At 38.2% G+C, this 14,819-nt stretch overlaps 1 protein-coding gene across 2 annotated transcripts in view; it reads left to right on the forward strand.

The window, feature by feature from the left end:
- Window positions 1–12,126, forward strand: part of CYB5B (cytochrome b5 type B (outer mitochondrial membrane)) — a 39,743-nt gene extending 27,617 nt beyond the window's left edge. The window contains exons 4-5 of one of the 2 annotated variants that reach the window (XM_054533027.2): window positions 7,414–7,442; window positions 10,743–12,126. In XM_054533027.2, coding sequence (XP_054389002.1) covers window positions 7,414–7,442; window positions 10,743–10,833 — 120 coding nt within the window. In that variant the 3' untranslated portion in view covers window positions 10,834–12,126. 2 annotated transcript variants of the gene reach the window in all.
- Window positions 12,127–14,819: the final 2,693 nt, after the last annotated feature.

Below are 14,819 nucleotides of genomic sequence, written 5' to 3' on the forward strand. Positions count from 1 at the left end.
CCCCGTCTCTACTAAAAATACAAAAAATTAGCCGGGCGTGGTGGCGGGCAACTGTAGTCCCAGCTACTCGGGGCAGGAGAATGCGTGAACCCGGGAGGTGGAGCGTGCAGTGAGCCGAGATCGCGCCACTGCACTCCAGCCTGGGCGACAGCCAGACGCAGTCTCCAAAAAAAAAAAAAAAGTTCCCTCGTATATCCAGCTCTCAGACTCTTAGTTCCCCTTCCCTGGAGGTAACCAGCCATCATTTTTTTGTTGTTGTTTACTCTTCCAAAGATTCCATGCATTCATAAGGATGGATGGATGGATGGATAGACAGACAAACCAACCATCATTTCCTTTAAAAAAGTAAAAAGCCGGCCAGGCGCGGTGGCTCAAGCCTGTAATCCTAGCATTTTGGGAGGCCGAGGCGGGCGGATCACGAAGTCCGGAGGTCGAGACCATCTTGGCTAACACGGTGAAACCCCTTCTCTATTAAAAATACAAAAAATTAGCCGGGCATGGTGGTGGGCGCCTATAGTCCCAGCTACTCGGGAGGCTGAGGCAGGAGAATGGCGTGAACCCAGGAGGCGGAGCTTGCAGTGAGCCAAGATCGCGCCACTGCACTCCAGCATGGGCGACAGAGCAAGACTGCCTAAAAAAAAAAAAAAGTAAAAAGCCTCATACATACACTATTCTTCACCTTGCTTCTCTTTACTTAAAAATTTTATTTGTTGGCTGCGCACTGTGGCTCACGACTGTAGTCCCAGCACTTTGGGAGGCTGAGGTGAACGGATCACACGAGGCTAGGAGTTCGAGACCAGCCTGGCCAACATGGCGAAACCCCGTTTCTACTAAAAATACAAAAATTAGCTGGGAATGGTGGTGTCCCAGCTACATGGGAGGATGAGGCGGTAGAATGGCTTGAACCTGGGAGGCAGAGGTTGCAGTGAGCCAAGATTGTGCCAGTGCACTCTAGTCTGGGTGACAGAACGAGACCCTGTCTCAAAAAAAAATTTTTTTTTATTCATCATTATTTCTTGTCAGTTTATTAACATCTTTTGGGCTGGGGTCGGTGGCTCATGCTTGTAATCCGAGCACTTTGGGAGGCCCAGGTGGGTGGATCACGAGGTCAAGACCATCTTGGCCAACATGGTAAAACCCTGCCTCTGCTAAAAACACAAAAATTAGCTAGGCGTGGTGGTGCACACTTGTAATCCCAGCTACTCGGGAGGCTGAGGCAGGAGAATCGCTTGAACTTGGGAGGTGGAGGTTGCAGTGAGCCGAGATTGTGCCAATGCACTCCAGCCTGGCAAGAGAGCGAGACTCTGTCTCAAAAAAAAAAAAAAGATCTTTCTCATTTTTTAAGTAGATATTTAGTATTCCATAGATGAAAGCGTTGATGTGATGACATTTGCTTTCAAAGGATTTGATCTGTTTTTTAAAACAAATAAAATTGTCTCCATAGAGGCTTAACGTGTTTTTTAAACTTCATTTTTAACTTAAGAAGCTTAACTTTTGAAATCCAGTAAATTTTACATGTTAGAAGCAGTCTATTAATTGCATTTAAAGTTACATTTTTTTCTCCCAGATGCTACTGAATTTTATTATACATACAGTTTTCTGTTATATAATGTATTATGTAACATACCGTTTACTTCTTTTATGAGAAACTAAAAAGAATATATTGTTTATAATTATGAAATATAGTTAGTTGATTACATTAAATTAAAAATTTTTAAGGATTATTTAATATCCCCACCTTACCTACTACCTAATGTATTAAAGTTTGGAATGGGATGCTGACGCCCTTTAGACAAGCAGTGATTACTATTTACCAGAGAATTTTGTCTGGTTATTTCCTGATTTCCTGTGTGTTTTTTTGTTTTGTTTTGTTTTTGGGCGGGGGAATGGAGTGTTGCTCTGTCACCCAGGTTGGAGTGCAGTGGCGCAATCTCGGCTCTGCAACCTCCGCGTCCTGGGTTCAAGCCATTCTCCTCCTGCCTCAGCCTTCTGAGTAGCTGGGATTACAGGCGCCCACCACCATGCCCGGCTAATTTTTGTATTTTTAGTAGAGATGGGGTTTCACCATGTTGGCCAGGCTGGTCTCGAACTCCTGACCTCAGGTGATCCACCTGCCTTGGCCTCCCAAAGTGCTGGGATTACAGGCGTGAGCCACCAGCTACTGCGCCTGGCTTATTTCCTCTTTTTGTATAACACTTATATTTTGTAACATAATCTTTTGAAAGAAAGCATAGAATGTGATGACAAAATTACTCTTGAAAGACAAAATACCCTTTGCTGAGGGTTCTCAAGGACTAATGTCTTCTATTGGTAAAGCCCTACTTAGAAATGATGTATAGTTTTGCAAAACAAGGGATCAGAAGGACAAGGAAACATTCTTTTCAAATCAGCCCTCCAATGTTATAACAGATTTTTCACTACTTAAGTCCCGATAGAGATCATCCTGTGAATGTGTTAATTTTTTTTCTTGAGTGAGGTGTACATATTTTATCACAATGAGTTCTTAAGAGAGTTTATAGCAATTTGTTTTAGGGGCTGTTTTTCATCTTTGAATTTTGCCATATCTACAGGGAAATTTTTTTATATAACGGTTTGACTCTAGGATTATATGCTTTGCAAGGCAGTAATTGTTAAATTATATTCACATCCAGAAAGAAATGGTTCTTATTGACTTAAATATTTTAGTACATTGGAGCTTCATGAGAAGGCTGTCGTCAAGATCCATACCACATGACTGTGTCATAATTGGGACTGTAAAATGCTGAAATCATATACCTTCAATACTCAAACATTTTAGGTGGTAAAATGAACCTAATATTAAAATTCATATAGTGGTAGCTCATGCTATAAGGTCCATGGTATTAAGGGGGAAAAATCCTTTCCAGTTTAGAATTTGAAGCCAGAAGTTCCCAACTTGTTTTTCATAAGTTACTGGCCACAGAGATACCAAAGTGTTCCAAATTCAAAGCTACACAATCTCTACCAGACCACCTAAATACCCATTAAATTTGCCAAAGGTGTCCTGTGGCTTAAAATCTACTTTTTCCAATTTTAAATACTTAGAATCCTCTTGGAATAGCAATGTAGGAATCAAAACATAAGGTCTTTATATACCTTATATTTGCCTTTTAAGCTTTTGAAAGCCTAAATGTAAGCTGTATAGGCTGAAGGTATAATGCCCTGTTTTTTTGGGTTTGTTTTTTTTTTTTTTTTTTTTTTTGAGACGGAGTGTCGCTCTGTTGCCCAGGCTGGAGTGCAGTGGCGCAATCTTGGTTCACTGCAACCTCCGCCTCTTGGGTTCAAGCGATTCTCCTACCTCAGCCTCTCAAGTAGCTGGAACTACAGGTGCATGCCACCACACCCAGCTAATTTTTTTGTATTTTTAGTAGAGATGGGGTTTCACCCTGTTAGTCAGGATGGTTTTGAGCTCCGGACCTCATGATCCGCCTGTCTCGGCCTCCCAAAGTGCTGGGATTATAGGCATGAGCCACTGCGCCCGGCTTCCCTGTCTGTCATAATGCATCATAATCATGATTCTGGTTCATTATTTCCTACATTTATGTCCTGATGACAAAGTACACTCCATTCCTTAAGTGTGTGCTCTTCTCTCATGTTTTCTCATAAACAAAGTTCATCGTGAAATCCACCCCCATTGAGCCACACATCCTTTCTATGTGGTTGCCAGTTGAGACATTTCTTTGTTCTCTCTTTTTTTTTTTTTTTTTTTTTTTTTGGTGGGGGGACGGAATCTCACTCTTATCACCAGGCTGGAGTGCAACGGTACAATCTCGGCTCACTGCAACCTGTGCCTCCCGGGTTCAAGCGATTCTCCTGCCTCAGCCTCCCGAGTAGCTGGGATTACAGGCACACACTGCCACGCCCAGCTAAAATTTTTGTATTTTTAGTAGAGACGGGGTTTCACCATGTTGGCCAGGATGATCTTGATCTCCTGACCTCGTGATCCGCCCACCTTGGCCTCTCAAACTGCTGGGATTACAGGCATGAGCCACCACGCCTGGCCTTTTTGTCATTCTCTTAATCTTATCAAATTGGGTCAGTGCTTATGGTGTGACAAGTATCTGGGAAATTACTCCTCTATGTAGCTGGTGGAAAAGAGAAAAATCTACTTATGGTAGTGCTTCTTCAGTCTTCCTAGACATAAGAGAATGGTGTTTTCTTCTCTCTACCCTTTAGAAGCCTGCTGCTGTAGGTTTCACCACAATGTCCTTGGCTCAGAAAATTGTGTTGAGATAATTGAATATGACTTTAGAATTCACATTGATCTGAGCTTTTCATTTTACAAACGAGGAAACTGATTTATAACATTGGGCTTGAAGATATTAGATACGATTTTAATTATGAGCAGCTTTATAAATATTCTATTTAGGCATTACAAAATATTTCCTTTTTCACTAAAAAGTTGTCTTTTGTGTTTATATGTATATATATATATTTATTTATTTTTGAGACAGAGTGTTGCTCTGTCCCCCAGGCTGGAGTACAGTGGCACAATCCTAGCTCACTACAGCCTTCAAATCCTGGGCTCAGGCGATCCTCCTGCCTCAGCCTTCCCAAAGTGTTGGATTACAGATGTGAACCAAGGTGCCCAGCCCCTACTTATTTATTTTAGTGGAGAATTAAAGCCTTAATGAACCTTGAACTTGAGGAACCAGTTTTATTTAAACAGTTAATTTCCATGAGTTTTGAGCTAAAGTCAGAGTAGACTTAACAGCAATTTGTTTTAGAACCTGTAATACCAAAACTCACAGCAATTTTGTTGTTTGCCAGTGTATTCTAAGCTTTTTGAAGAAAAAGAAGCATGCATATTAATTGCTTGGTAGGGGTTATGCTGGAAGAACTTTGGATTTGATTCATTCTCTTGTAACTAAAATCATAGTATTGCAATTATTACTTTCCAGGCCAAAGGTTGACAGCATTAAAATCTAGGCATGGACATAACCAGCTAGTTATGCCTCAATACCTGAAGGGATAAATTAAAGTCAACTATAAACTATAAGATTTTCACTTAAGCATCCATTAGCTTTAGTCCAGTGCTTAGCTGTGGAAATGAAGATTGGGGGGAACTGTGCCTAGGGGAAGGGTGGAGGTGAAGGGAGATTATGTGTTAATAGAACTTTTTTCATTTCAGTTTAAAAATAACCGATTTGGTTTATTTCCAAATTTGGCTGAGTCTTGGCTGTTAAGAGCTGTGCCTTCAACATCTCTTTGATTATTATGTATTTGATTAAAAATGGGGTCACTATGGTTTGCATCTACTTGGCTGTCAGTATCCTAAAGGGAGTGTATGCCTCTTTCTCTTCTCTTTCCTTTAATGGGTTAGACAAGTTGGTTTTTTTTTTTTTTTTTTTTTTTGCGTCCCCAGCGATGGATTGATCTTAAAACAGGAACATTTTGCAGTACTTAGTTCAAAGAACACCGTATGTTTTAAGTTATTTATTGTTTAGAAATTTTTACATTTCAGCACAGTACAGTTTTGGCTGTCTTTGTTCTCTTTCTTCTTCAGTTGCTTATTACCTTTTTCTAAGGCTCATCCTACTTAGCAGACATCCAGGGCTTTTGATTGTAAAAGAGGCTAAAAGCTTTGGAATTTAGAGAATCCATTTATATGAAGTATATGATTTTTACTCTAATTATAGATTAAACACCATAATACATATATTATGCTGTGATGCTCTCATATAAGCCTTTCAAATTATCCCTTTTAAAAATAGTAACTACATTTTTTGTCTATAAATCATTGGTATTTATGTAGCTAAAGCATAAAAGACCATGAACATTTTCTTGATGGAATTCAATTATTTCTTGATTACTGTGGTGGAATATTTATTTTAAAAGGCAACATTATAAATTAACTTGATGCGCATACTACCATCGCTACCACTCCTGCCTTCCGAATCTGTAAAGTCAATAGTAACATTTGTTGTATTTTTCAAAGATTGACTTGTAACTCATTTTAGTTAATCGGATCCTTACTAGACTAGCTGAAATGTCCCAGATAACGTTAATCATTAAAGTCTTAAAGAAGTATAGAAGTATGTTAATATGGTTTCTTTAAAACCTTTCATTTGACATTTTTCTTGCCTACAGGCTAATTTCTTTCAGGTTTGGGGCATGTATTCATTTGCATGACAGTGTTTTGGATATATGAAATTAAAACTCATTTCATGGACTGCTCTAAAGTGTATCGGGGCCAATGTGATTGGTTTCTGGAAATTCTTGGAGATTATTGAAAATGGTGGTTAAGCAGAGCTAATATTCCATGTTCATACCCTGATATACTTCTACATTTTGCAAAGATGGTATTTTGGGCAGCAGCAACCTATGCTAAAGGGTTATTGTCCTCTGGCAGTAAGTTAGCAGGCCTTTTGTACTATACAGCTGATTAATGGAATCAATAACTCATTTGATACTTAAATTGAGTAAAAAAATTTTAATAACAGCTTTATCATGATACAATTCACATACCATACAGTTCACCTATTTAAAATGTACAAGTCAATGGTTTTTAGTGTATTTACAGAACTGTGCAGTCTATTTTAGAACAATTTCCTCACTCCAAGAAGAAACCCCATATTCATTAGTCGTTTTCCATTTCCCCACAACTCGTCCTCCTCACACCAGCCCTAGGCAACCACTAATCTACTTCTAACTCTATTGATTGTCCTGTTCTGAACATTTTATATAAACAGATTTATATAATATGTAGTCTTTTGTGTCTGCTTTCTTTCACTTAGTATAATGCTGTAAAGTTTGTCGCATATATCAATACTTCAGTACTTTTTATTGCCAGTATTTGTTTTTTAAGATTATTTTGTCATTTTCTTTCCCTTGACTCCATTTTTTCTCTTTTCATTGTGAAATCAATTCTAAGGTCTCCTGTCATAATTATTATGATTTCAAAGAGTGAACCAGTATATTTTTGTGATCTACAAAGCAGTCATCTGTATGATCTAGAGCATTTCATAGTTGATCTACATGTTAGAAGAGCTTTTTGGACTTTAAAAAATGTTTTTAGAAAGTGTGATGTTAGCTACTGCCAGTGGCAAGCCCAGCTGAACCAGGTACATCATCATGACCACAGAGTAGTCCATTTCAATATAGTTTGTATCATTAACATTTTTTAACATCTAAAAAAGTTTAGGTCATTTCTATGCTTTCATTGGTGATTCTTCACTAGGAAGGAACCTAGTGAAGTGCCAGTATGTTATCAGAAATAAAATTCCCAGTCTATCCATTGTTTATATATTTGTAAACACCAAAATTCATGAAAGATGAAGTTCTGGTATCAGTTACAGGGTTGACGTAGCTTGATCAAGAAAATGTATATGTGCTATGTTAATCTTCTTTCTTTTTGTTATTTTTGAATTTTTTTTTTTTTTTTTGTCATTTCAGGACCCTTCAAAAAATGATACATGCAAAAGGTTAGTATCCCCTTAACAGATTTCTGTATGTTCAAGGTAATGTCTGGCAAGAGACTCTTCCATAAGTATGTGTATGTAACATAACTTATGAGTGCAGTTTGACAACTAATTCTTTTTTGGCCCAAATCATTGCAAATTCAGTTGTTCCTTGACATTAGAAAAATTAACTTTTACAGTTTCAGCCATTTTGGATAATCTAAAAGGTTCATGCCTTGAGTCATTTTTTAATCTTATTGTGACATAAATTGGAATCACACTCAGTAAGAGGCCAGGATGCATGGACAGGTAGCTACTATTAGGTCAGCCTTTAGTCCCGAAGTTCAACCCAGCTACATGATTCTACTTAAAACTTAATCTCATTTACTTCTCACAACCACTGTGTAAGGTAAGTGCTATTATTACATTTTGCAGGAGAAAAAAATACTACGGTCATATTTAGGAATTTGGGTTTTCTCAGGTTTATTTACAATATATTCCTTGGCATTAATATTAGTAATTCATTAGTATTAGCTCTGAAAGTTATAACTTGCCTTCCCTTAAGTGTCTCTATCTAAAATGACTGTGGAATCCTTGGCTTGTACAGTATCTTTGTGGAGATTATATAGAGCTAGCCATTCTATTTTTTGGACATCTCGAAGTATTTCAGAGAAAGAAAATATGTCTTTTTTTCCCATAAAATATCAGATCTATTATTTGAGGTAACGGACACAGTATAAAAAAGTACAAACTATTAGTAAATTTAGTTTCCTTAATATTAAGGGCTTAGGATCAGCGAAATGCTGCATAAAAATTTTGAAAATACAAGCCACAAAATTGCAGATTTTAAACAAAACTTATGCTTATGCAGGGCCGGGCGCGGTGGCTCACGCCTGTAATCCCAGCACTTTGGGAGGCTGAGGTGGGTGGATCATGAGGTCAGGAGTTCAAGACCAGCCTGGACAACATGGTGAAACCCCGTCTCTACTAAAAATACAAAATTAGCTGGGCATGGTGGTGCGAGCCTTGGGAGGCCGAGGCAGGAGAATTGCTTGAACCTTGGGAGAGGTGGAGGTTGCAGTGAGCCAAGATCGCTCCATTGCACTCCAGCCTGGACAACAAGAACGAAACTCCATCTCAAAAAAAAAAAAAACCTTATGCTTATGCTATAAAACTTAGACTTATGCTAAACATAAAACTGATATAGAATTATTAGGTAGAAGATATAAAGAATTCCTACAAATCAGTTTTTTAAAACCTCAATAGAATATGAGAAAAAGATTTAAGCACTTTACAGAAAAGGAAACACAAATGTAAACATAAGGAAATGAGGTTTAATCTCATTCATCATTAGTGATATGTGAATTAAAAGCATAGGTATATTTCATACCTAACCAGATCGGTAAAAATTAAAAATTTTGCAAATAAGAGTTGGTTGGAAAGTTTATCCCCGACTCTTAAGCACTCCTAGGGTAATGTAAATGAGTATAATCACTTCGGAAAACAGTTTGGCATTATCTAGTAAATTTGATAGGATGAATTAACTTTTGACCCAGCAATTCCATTTCTAATGATATACTTGATAGAAATGTGTGCACAAGTACACCCAGAAATATGTACAAGAATGTTCATAGCAGCGTTATTCGAGATATTCAAACATCGGAAACAACCTTAATAAATTGTGGTATATTCATACAATGGAATACTACAAAACAATAAAAATAAATGAATCACAAACATGTAGTAGTCTAGATGGATCTCCAAGAAGAAAAATCTGTCTTATGGTAGAAAGTTATTGTTGAACCTGAATCTCCTGTGATGCAGTATAAATGTATTTCCTCTGGTTCTCTCCTTAGTGGCAGTTAAGTATTAGGAAAGATTATGTGAGGATTGGTGTCAACCATTCTCAGTCTTTTGTACTAAAGAAATTTTCTGGCCGGCGCTATGGCTCACGCCTGTAATCCCAGCAAACTGGGAGGCCGAGGCGGGTGGATCACAAGGACCAGCTGAGACAGGAGAATGGCGTGAACCCCAGAGGCAGAGCTTGCTTGCAGTGAGCCAGGATCGTGCCACCACACTCCAGCCTGGGTGACAGAGTGAGACTCCGTCTCAAAAAAAAAAAAAAAAAAAGAAATTTTCTTCTTCAATGTTTTCTCAAGGATCCTACTTTAGTCTCTTGCGGTTGCTCTTTAAGGAGTCTGAATTCATTACTCTTATCAGGAGATTACTTCAGAGTTCCCATGTGCATATTGCTGTTATAAATGCCATATTGCTTGGTTTTTTAAACAAAGCTACCTGGCTGACATTCTAAACTAGTCCAGAGTAGCTTTCTGCTATACGTAAGCATACAGAGTGCTAGGCATGTTTAGGCAAAGAGAATCATTTTTCTTATGAACTTCAGCTCGTTTTATTGACTTCAAAACCTTTTAATACCAAGACTCATATGTCTTAAGTAGAGGGGCAGCCAGGTCATTTGGATCATGGAAGAATTATACCTTAAAACTAGTGCGCTAATAAGTTCTGTTAAAGAATTATTATGTTAAGGAGAATGATGACTGTTCTGAAGCTCCTAAGGAAGGTCTCTTGCAGTACTTTTGAAGCTGCCATTTGCTTCACCCTGTTAGAACTGTATATGCTTTGTGTGTATGTGTATCCTTATTAGTGTCCAAACTTAACTAGGGATTAAGAGGATGGGTTTGGAATCAGACTGTCCAACTCCCTTACTAGCTTTGGGATTTGGGGTGCAAAGCTTATATTTCCCTTGTATGAGATGAGAATAATAACCCTATTTCATAGGTTATCCTATTTCATAAGGATTAAATCTTTAAAATACATATGAAGCAGATAGGATATTTCTGGTAGTTATATTAGATATGATTACTTCCAAATTTATATTGGGATGGATATATGTTTTTATACATATATGAAATGTCACTTACATAATGGTGTTTTTTCCTGTTTAAAAATGTTTAATTGTAGAATACGTGAAAAGCAAAAGCACAATGAAGAAAATGTGAGAGCATCCATAATCCCTAACTCAGAAATAACCACTATATGACTTTATAGAAACACATATAGAGGCATTTAAAGGCATCTTATTTGATATCATACTATTGGTTGTTTTTAACCTTTTAAAAAATTACTTTGTAATATTGTCACTCCAATTCAAATATTTTTTCCCTAACTACTTTGTGATAAAAGCAGTTAAATTTCTGAAACTAAATAAAAACTTCTTGCCTATATAAAAACATGTGAAAGCTGAAAGATAGCGAACATTTGGCTTAAAATATTAACAACTTTATTGCTTTCTCCCCCTCTTCCTAGTTGCTGGGCATATTGGATTTTACCCATCATAGGCGCTGTTCTCTTAGGTTTCCTGTACCGCTACTACACACCGGAAAGCAAATCCTCCTGAGGAGGCCTTGCTGAAGTTAGAAAGTGCATCCACTTTGGGGTGAAAACTAGAGACTTGCTTGGGGGCTGCAGAAGTGCCCTCTCCTCGAATCCTGCCAGTTGCATTCTTCCCCCTTGGAGCCAAGATGATTGGCCAGACATCCACCTCAGATCTGAGACCAGCGTCTTCCATCTCTCAGAGCCTTACTCCCAAAGTACCTGCTCACTGTTCTGTGTAGAACAATTGCCAGTGTTTCCTCTCTTCACTGGTTTCCATGAGTACCCTTATATTTCACAACTTTCTGTTCATAAGTTATAGTGACATTGCTCTTTGGTAAAAATGCCTGCTTTCCAATACTTTGATTGCATATTAGACATTCTTAACAGGGCGGCAGTCTAGTGTTGAAACTTTTATTTTTCCATTTTTCTTTTAAGTAAATTTTTTAAAAAGAATTCTGATTTAGGGCTAGGTGTAGTGGCTCAGGCCTGTAATCCTAGCACTTTGGGAGGCCAAGGTGGGAAGATCGCTTGAGGCCAAGAGTTCAAGACCAGCCTGGGCAACATAGCGAGACCCCTATCTGTATTTTTTAAAAAAATCTGATTTAATTCTTTTATTTATCATAAGGAGTTTAATTCCTGAAGTAAAGGTATGTACCTATTAAACTTAAAACTGCCAAATGACTTTTGTTCCTTTTATGTGCGTGATAAAAATACAAAGAATGGTGTGGCCACCTCCTCCCTTCCAAGCTAGGGCAGCAGGTAGCTCTTCCCACCCCCTGAGCCCAGCCCCTTCCCAAGTGGTGCCGGACAAAAAACTACATGGCCCTTTTGTGTCTTGGGGGTGGAAAGGGAGGGATGAATTGTGGTGATAGAACCCTCGTGAATTCAGAGTAATCTTTCTTTAGAAAACTGGTGTTTTCTAAAGAAACAGGATAGGAGTTTAGAGAAAGCACCAAAGCTTTCACTTTGGTTTGGCACCAGTTTCTAACCATCTGTTTTTTCTACCCTAGCTATCTTTTATTGGTAAAATATAAATGTATAATTATGTTTGTAGAGCTTTACCAAGGATTTTCCCTCCTTTTTTGTTTGTTGATTAGCAAATTTTTGATTCTCCATTTTCCAAAAGTAAGAGACTCCAACATGGCCTTCTGTTTGCCCCCCCAGTAAAGTAACTTCCATATAAAATGGTATTTGAAAGTGAGAGTTCATGACAAGAGACTGTTTTCCATTTCATCTGTATTTTACCTCCGTGACTTCAACTTGTGGGTTTGTTCTGTTCTTCCATGAGAATAAAATCCTGGCAGTTTTTTTCTCAGATGTGTGTTCATTGAGAAGTAGGTTACTAGAATTATGTTACTGTGTCTTATTGGTTCAGTGATGATTTCTCTGGCATATTAGACTTTTATTTTTTCCCCCGTGGAAGCACCTGAGGAAATAAATAGTACACTGGCTGTTTTCTGCCAGCAACTGTGGTGATTTTTCTCCCTGTCCTTTGAGAATTGCTAGTCTGCTTCTGAGCCATTGTCATATCCAGCAGGGAGCAGCTTGGTTCAAGAAGGACCATAGAGGCTGTTCAGCATCTCCTCCCTCCCTCCCAGCTTGCCAGGGATTTGATGAGACAGGAAACTGCCCAGCAAACCAGGGACTGCCCATGCAAACTATTTAAGAAAAAGTTCAACCCAGGTCTTGTATCCTGTGATTTAGCAGTTGAATGAATACAGAATTCATCAAAATAATATTAACCTTGTACTTGCACACTTGGATATATTTGGGAGTAATTTTAGGAGATTTCTGGCTAACTTTTATTATCAGGGACATGGGTTTAGTAAAACTTTTATCTTTAGAAAAATGTTCGTATGCATTATAAGATGCTACTTTTAAGACAATATTGAAAAAAACTTTGGTTATTATTTAACAAAAGTGGTATGACTTGATGTTTCTGTATTTAAAGGCAAGGAAGGATTGGTATATGATTGCCTGTAATAAATAAATTGCATGATTATTGGAGTACATTGGGGTAAAAGTAAAGAACAGAGGAGTATTGAGGAACTTGAAAGGGAACATTGAAACTAAAGCCAAGCCTGAAGATAACTCGAATCAGTTGTAAAAGTGTGTTGGCAATGTCCAAAATTGAATTAAAAACATCTGGCTTATAAGAAATGTTAAAGAACTATCATCTTAAGTAAAATTGGTGTTTTTGTTATTTTTAAGGTAAATGCCAATGCAAAAGGTATGTTTTTCTACTTCACATTGGTTTTCTTTTCCTGTTTACATGTGGACTTGTTTTTTGCTGAGAGCTAGAGGAAAAGATAATTAGACTTTGTCTCTTCCACCCATGAAATCCCCCAGTACCCAGGGCTTCTTCTGAACTACTGCTGATGTGATGTCACTTTGTATCTGGAAAATCACTTTGGGGTCCATTTACTATTATTCTGTTGCCAACAAAAACAGCCAGGTGAAAGGTAAATCTTGTGTGAGAGTTTGCAGAGGTTTTTCTATACAATAAAGTAATATAGCACACTAGCCAAATCCATCCAAAAGGACCTTTCTTTAGGAAGTAGACTTGAATTCACAAAACAGTCTTGACATGGGTAGGTGGTGAAAAACCCTCTGGAGAGCAAGTGGAGCCAGTCCCCATTGGCTGATAGTGCCACCTGGAGCTGGTCTCTGGGGTATTCGGTTGTTTATTCCTGAGGAAGACTAGCTGCTGCTGCTGCTGCTGCTGCAAACTGTACTGTACACATCATGGCTGCTGGACACGAAGGAGGAGGTGAGAAAAGTTTCGTGCTACCAAAATAGAGGGTGTTGGTACCACTGCCCCTGGCCTGAGAGCCAGGGTTTAAACCTGCCTCAGTAGAGACTAGTTTGAAATGACACCAAAATTCCTCAGCCCCTACTCAGCAATTGGTTTTGGTTTCCAAATGACTTCTGCATTTGTACAGATAACAGAGTGGTAGGGTCAAAGTTTGTCTTGTGTTTAGATCTCCTCAAGACTGCTTAAGCAAAAACAAAAATCCCTTGGAACCTATCGTTTGAGCCTGTAAAGTTCTTTTAGCAGTTGTCATAAATGCATATGTTGTGAAATCAGAACACTGTCGAGTTTATACTCATTTAGCTGCAATGTGGGACAATGAAAAATGCTTTACAGGCCTGGAGTATCATTACTTATGGTATCTCCTGCTTTAAAATCTCAAGCGATATCTATCTGGTTAAATTCCATTTTTGGAGATTGAGATGCAGAACGTTAATGTTCATTACCTCCTCCTACCCCAAGAGAAATGGATTCAGACATGTCTTGTCTCAACAAGAAATTGATTTTTTTTTTAACTATCTCATTCTGTTGCCAAATATCACAGAAGTAATGAGGAGTTTAGTTACATTTGGCTGTTGTGCTCTGAAAGAGCCAGGTTTGGAATTTGTGGGGGTGATCTAGGAAGAAGGTTCCAAAGAAGCAGAGGCATTTGTCAAGTTACCTACCCTATATCCAGCATCCTCCTCATGAGCTTCAGTAGCTGCTCTTTGCCCACGCTTGTATCCTACGTTTGCTTTTTGGGCAAACCATTACTTCAGTTATTTAACTTCCCTTTTTTTTTTTAACTTCACCTTTGACTATGAACAAGTAACATTAACATTCCTTTTGTGTATTCAATAATGGAGTTAGTTTACCTATTTTATTTCAGAATATTTTGAACAAAGATCTTTGTCTCTTTCTGCTGGAATGCGCACACAGTGAACGTTTGTCAGAACTACACACAATAAAGACACTGTTTTCCTTTTCTTGCCCCGACTACACTTATTATTATTATTTTTAATTTAAAAAGATGTTTTTTAAGTAGAAGTGTTGGCTTTGTAATCCTCAGGTGTTCTGGAAGAAAAGGATTTCAGAAGCATGACAGTCTCCCGTGTCTGCTAATGGTGTGTTTAGCATAACGTGGTGGGGAGTTCCGTGGTTCTCCAGGATTCTCCTCACTGTTCTTTTCGTGAAGTGAATCGTTCATTTGATAATCG

The sequence above is a fragment of the Pongo abelii genome, chromosome 18 (assembly GCF_028885655.2).
Source record: "Pongo abelii isolate AG06213 chromosome 18, NHGRI_mPonAbe1-v2.0_pri, whole genome shotgun sequence".
NCBI lineage: Eukaryota > Metazoa > Chordata > Mammalia > Primates > Hominidae > Pongo > Pongo abelii.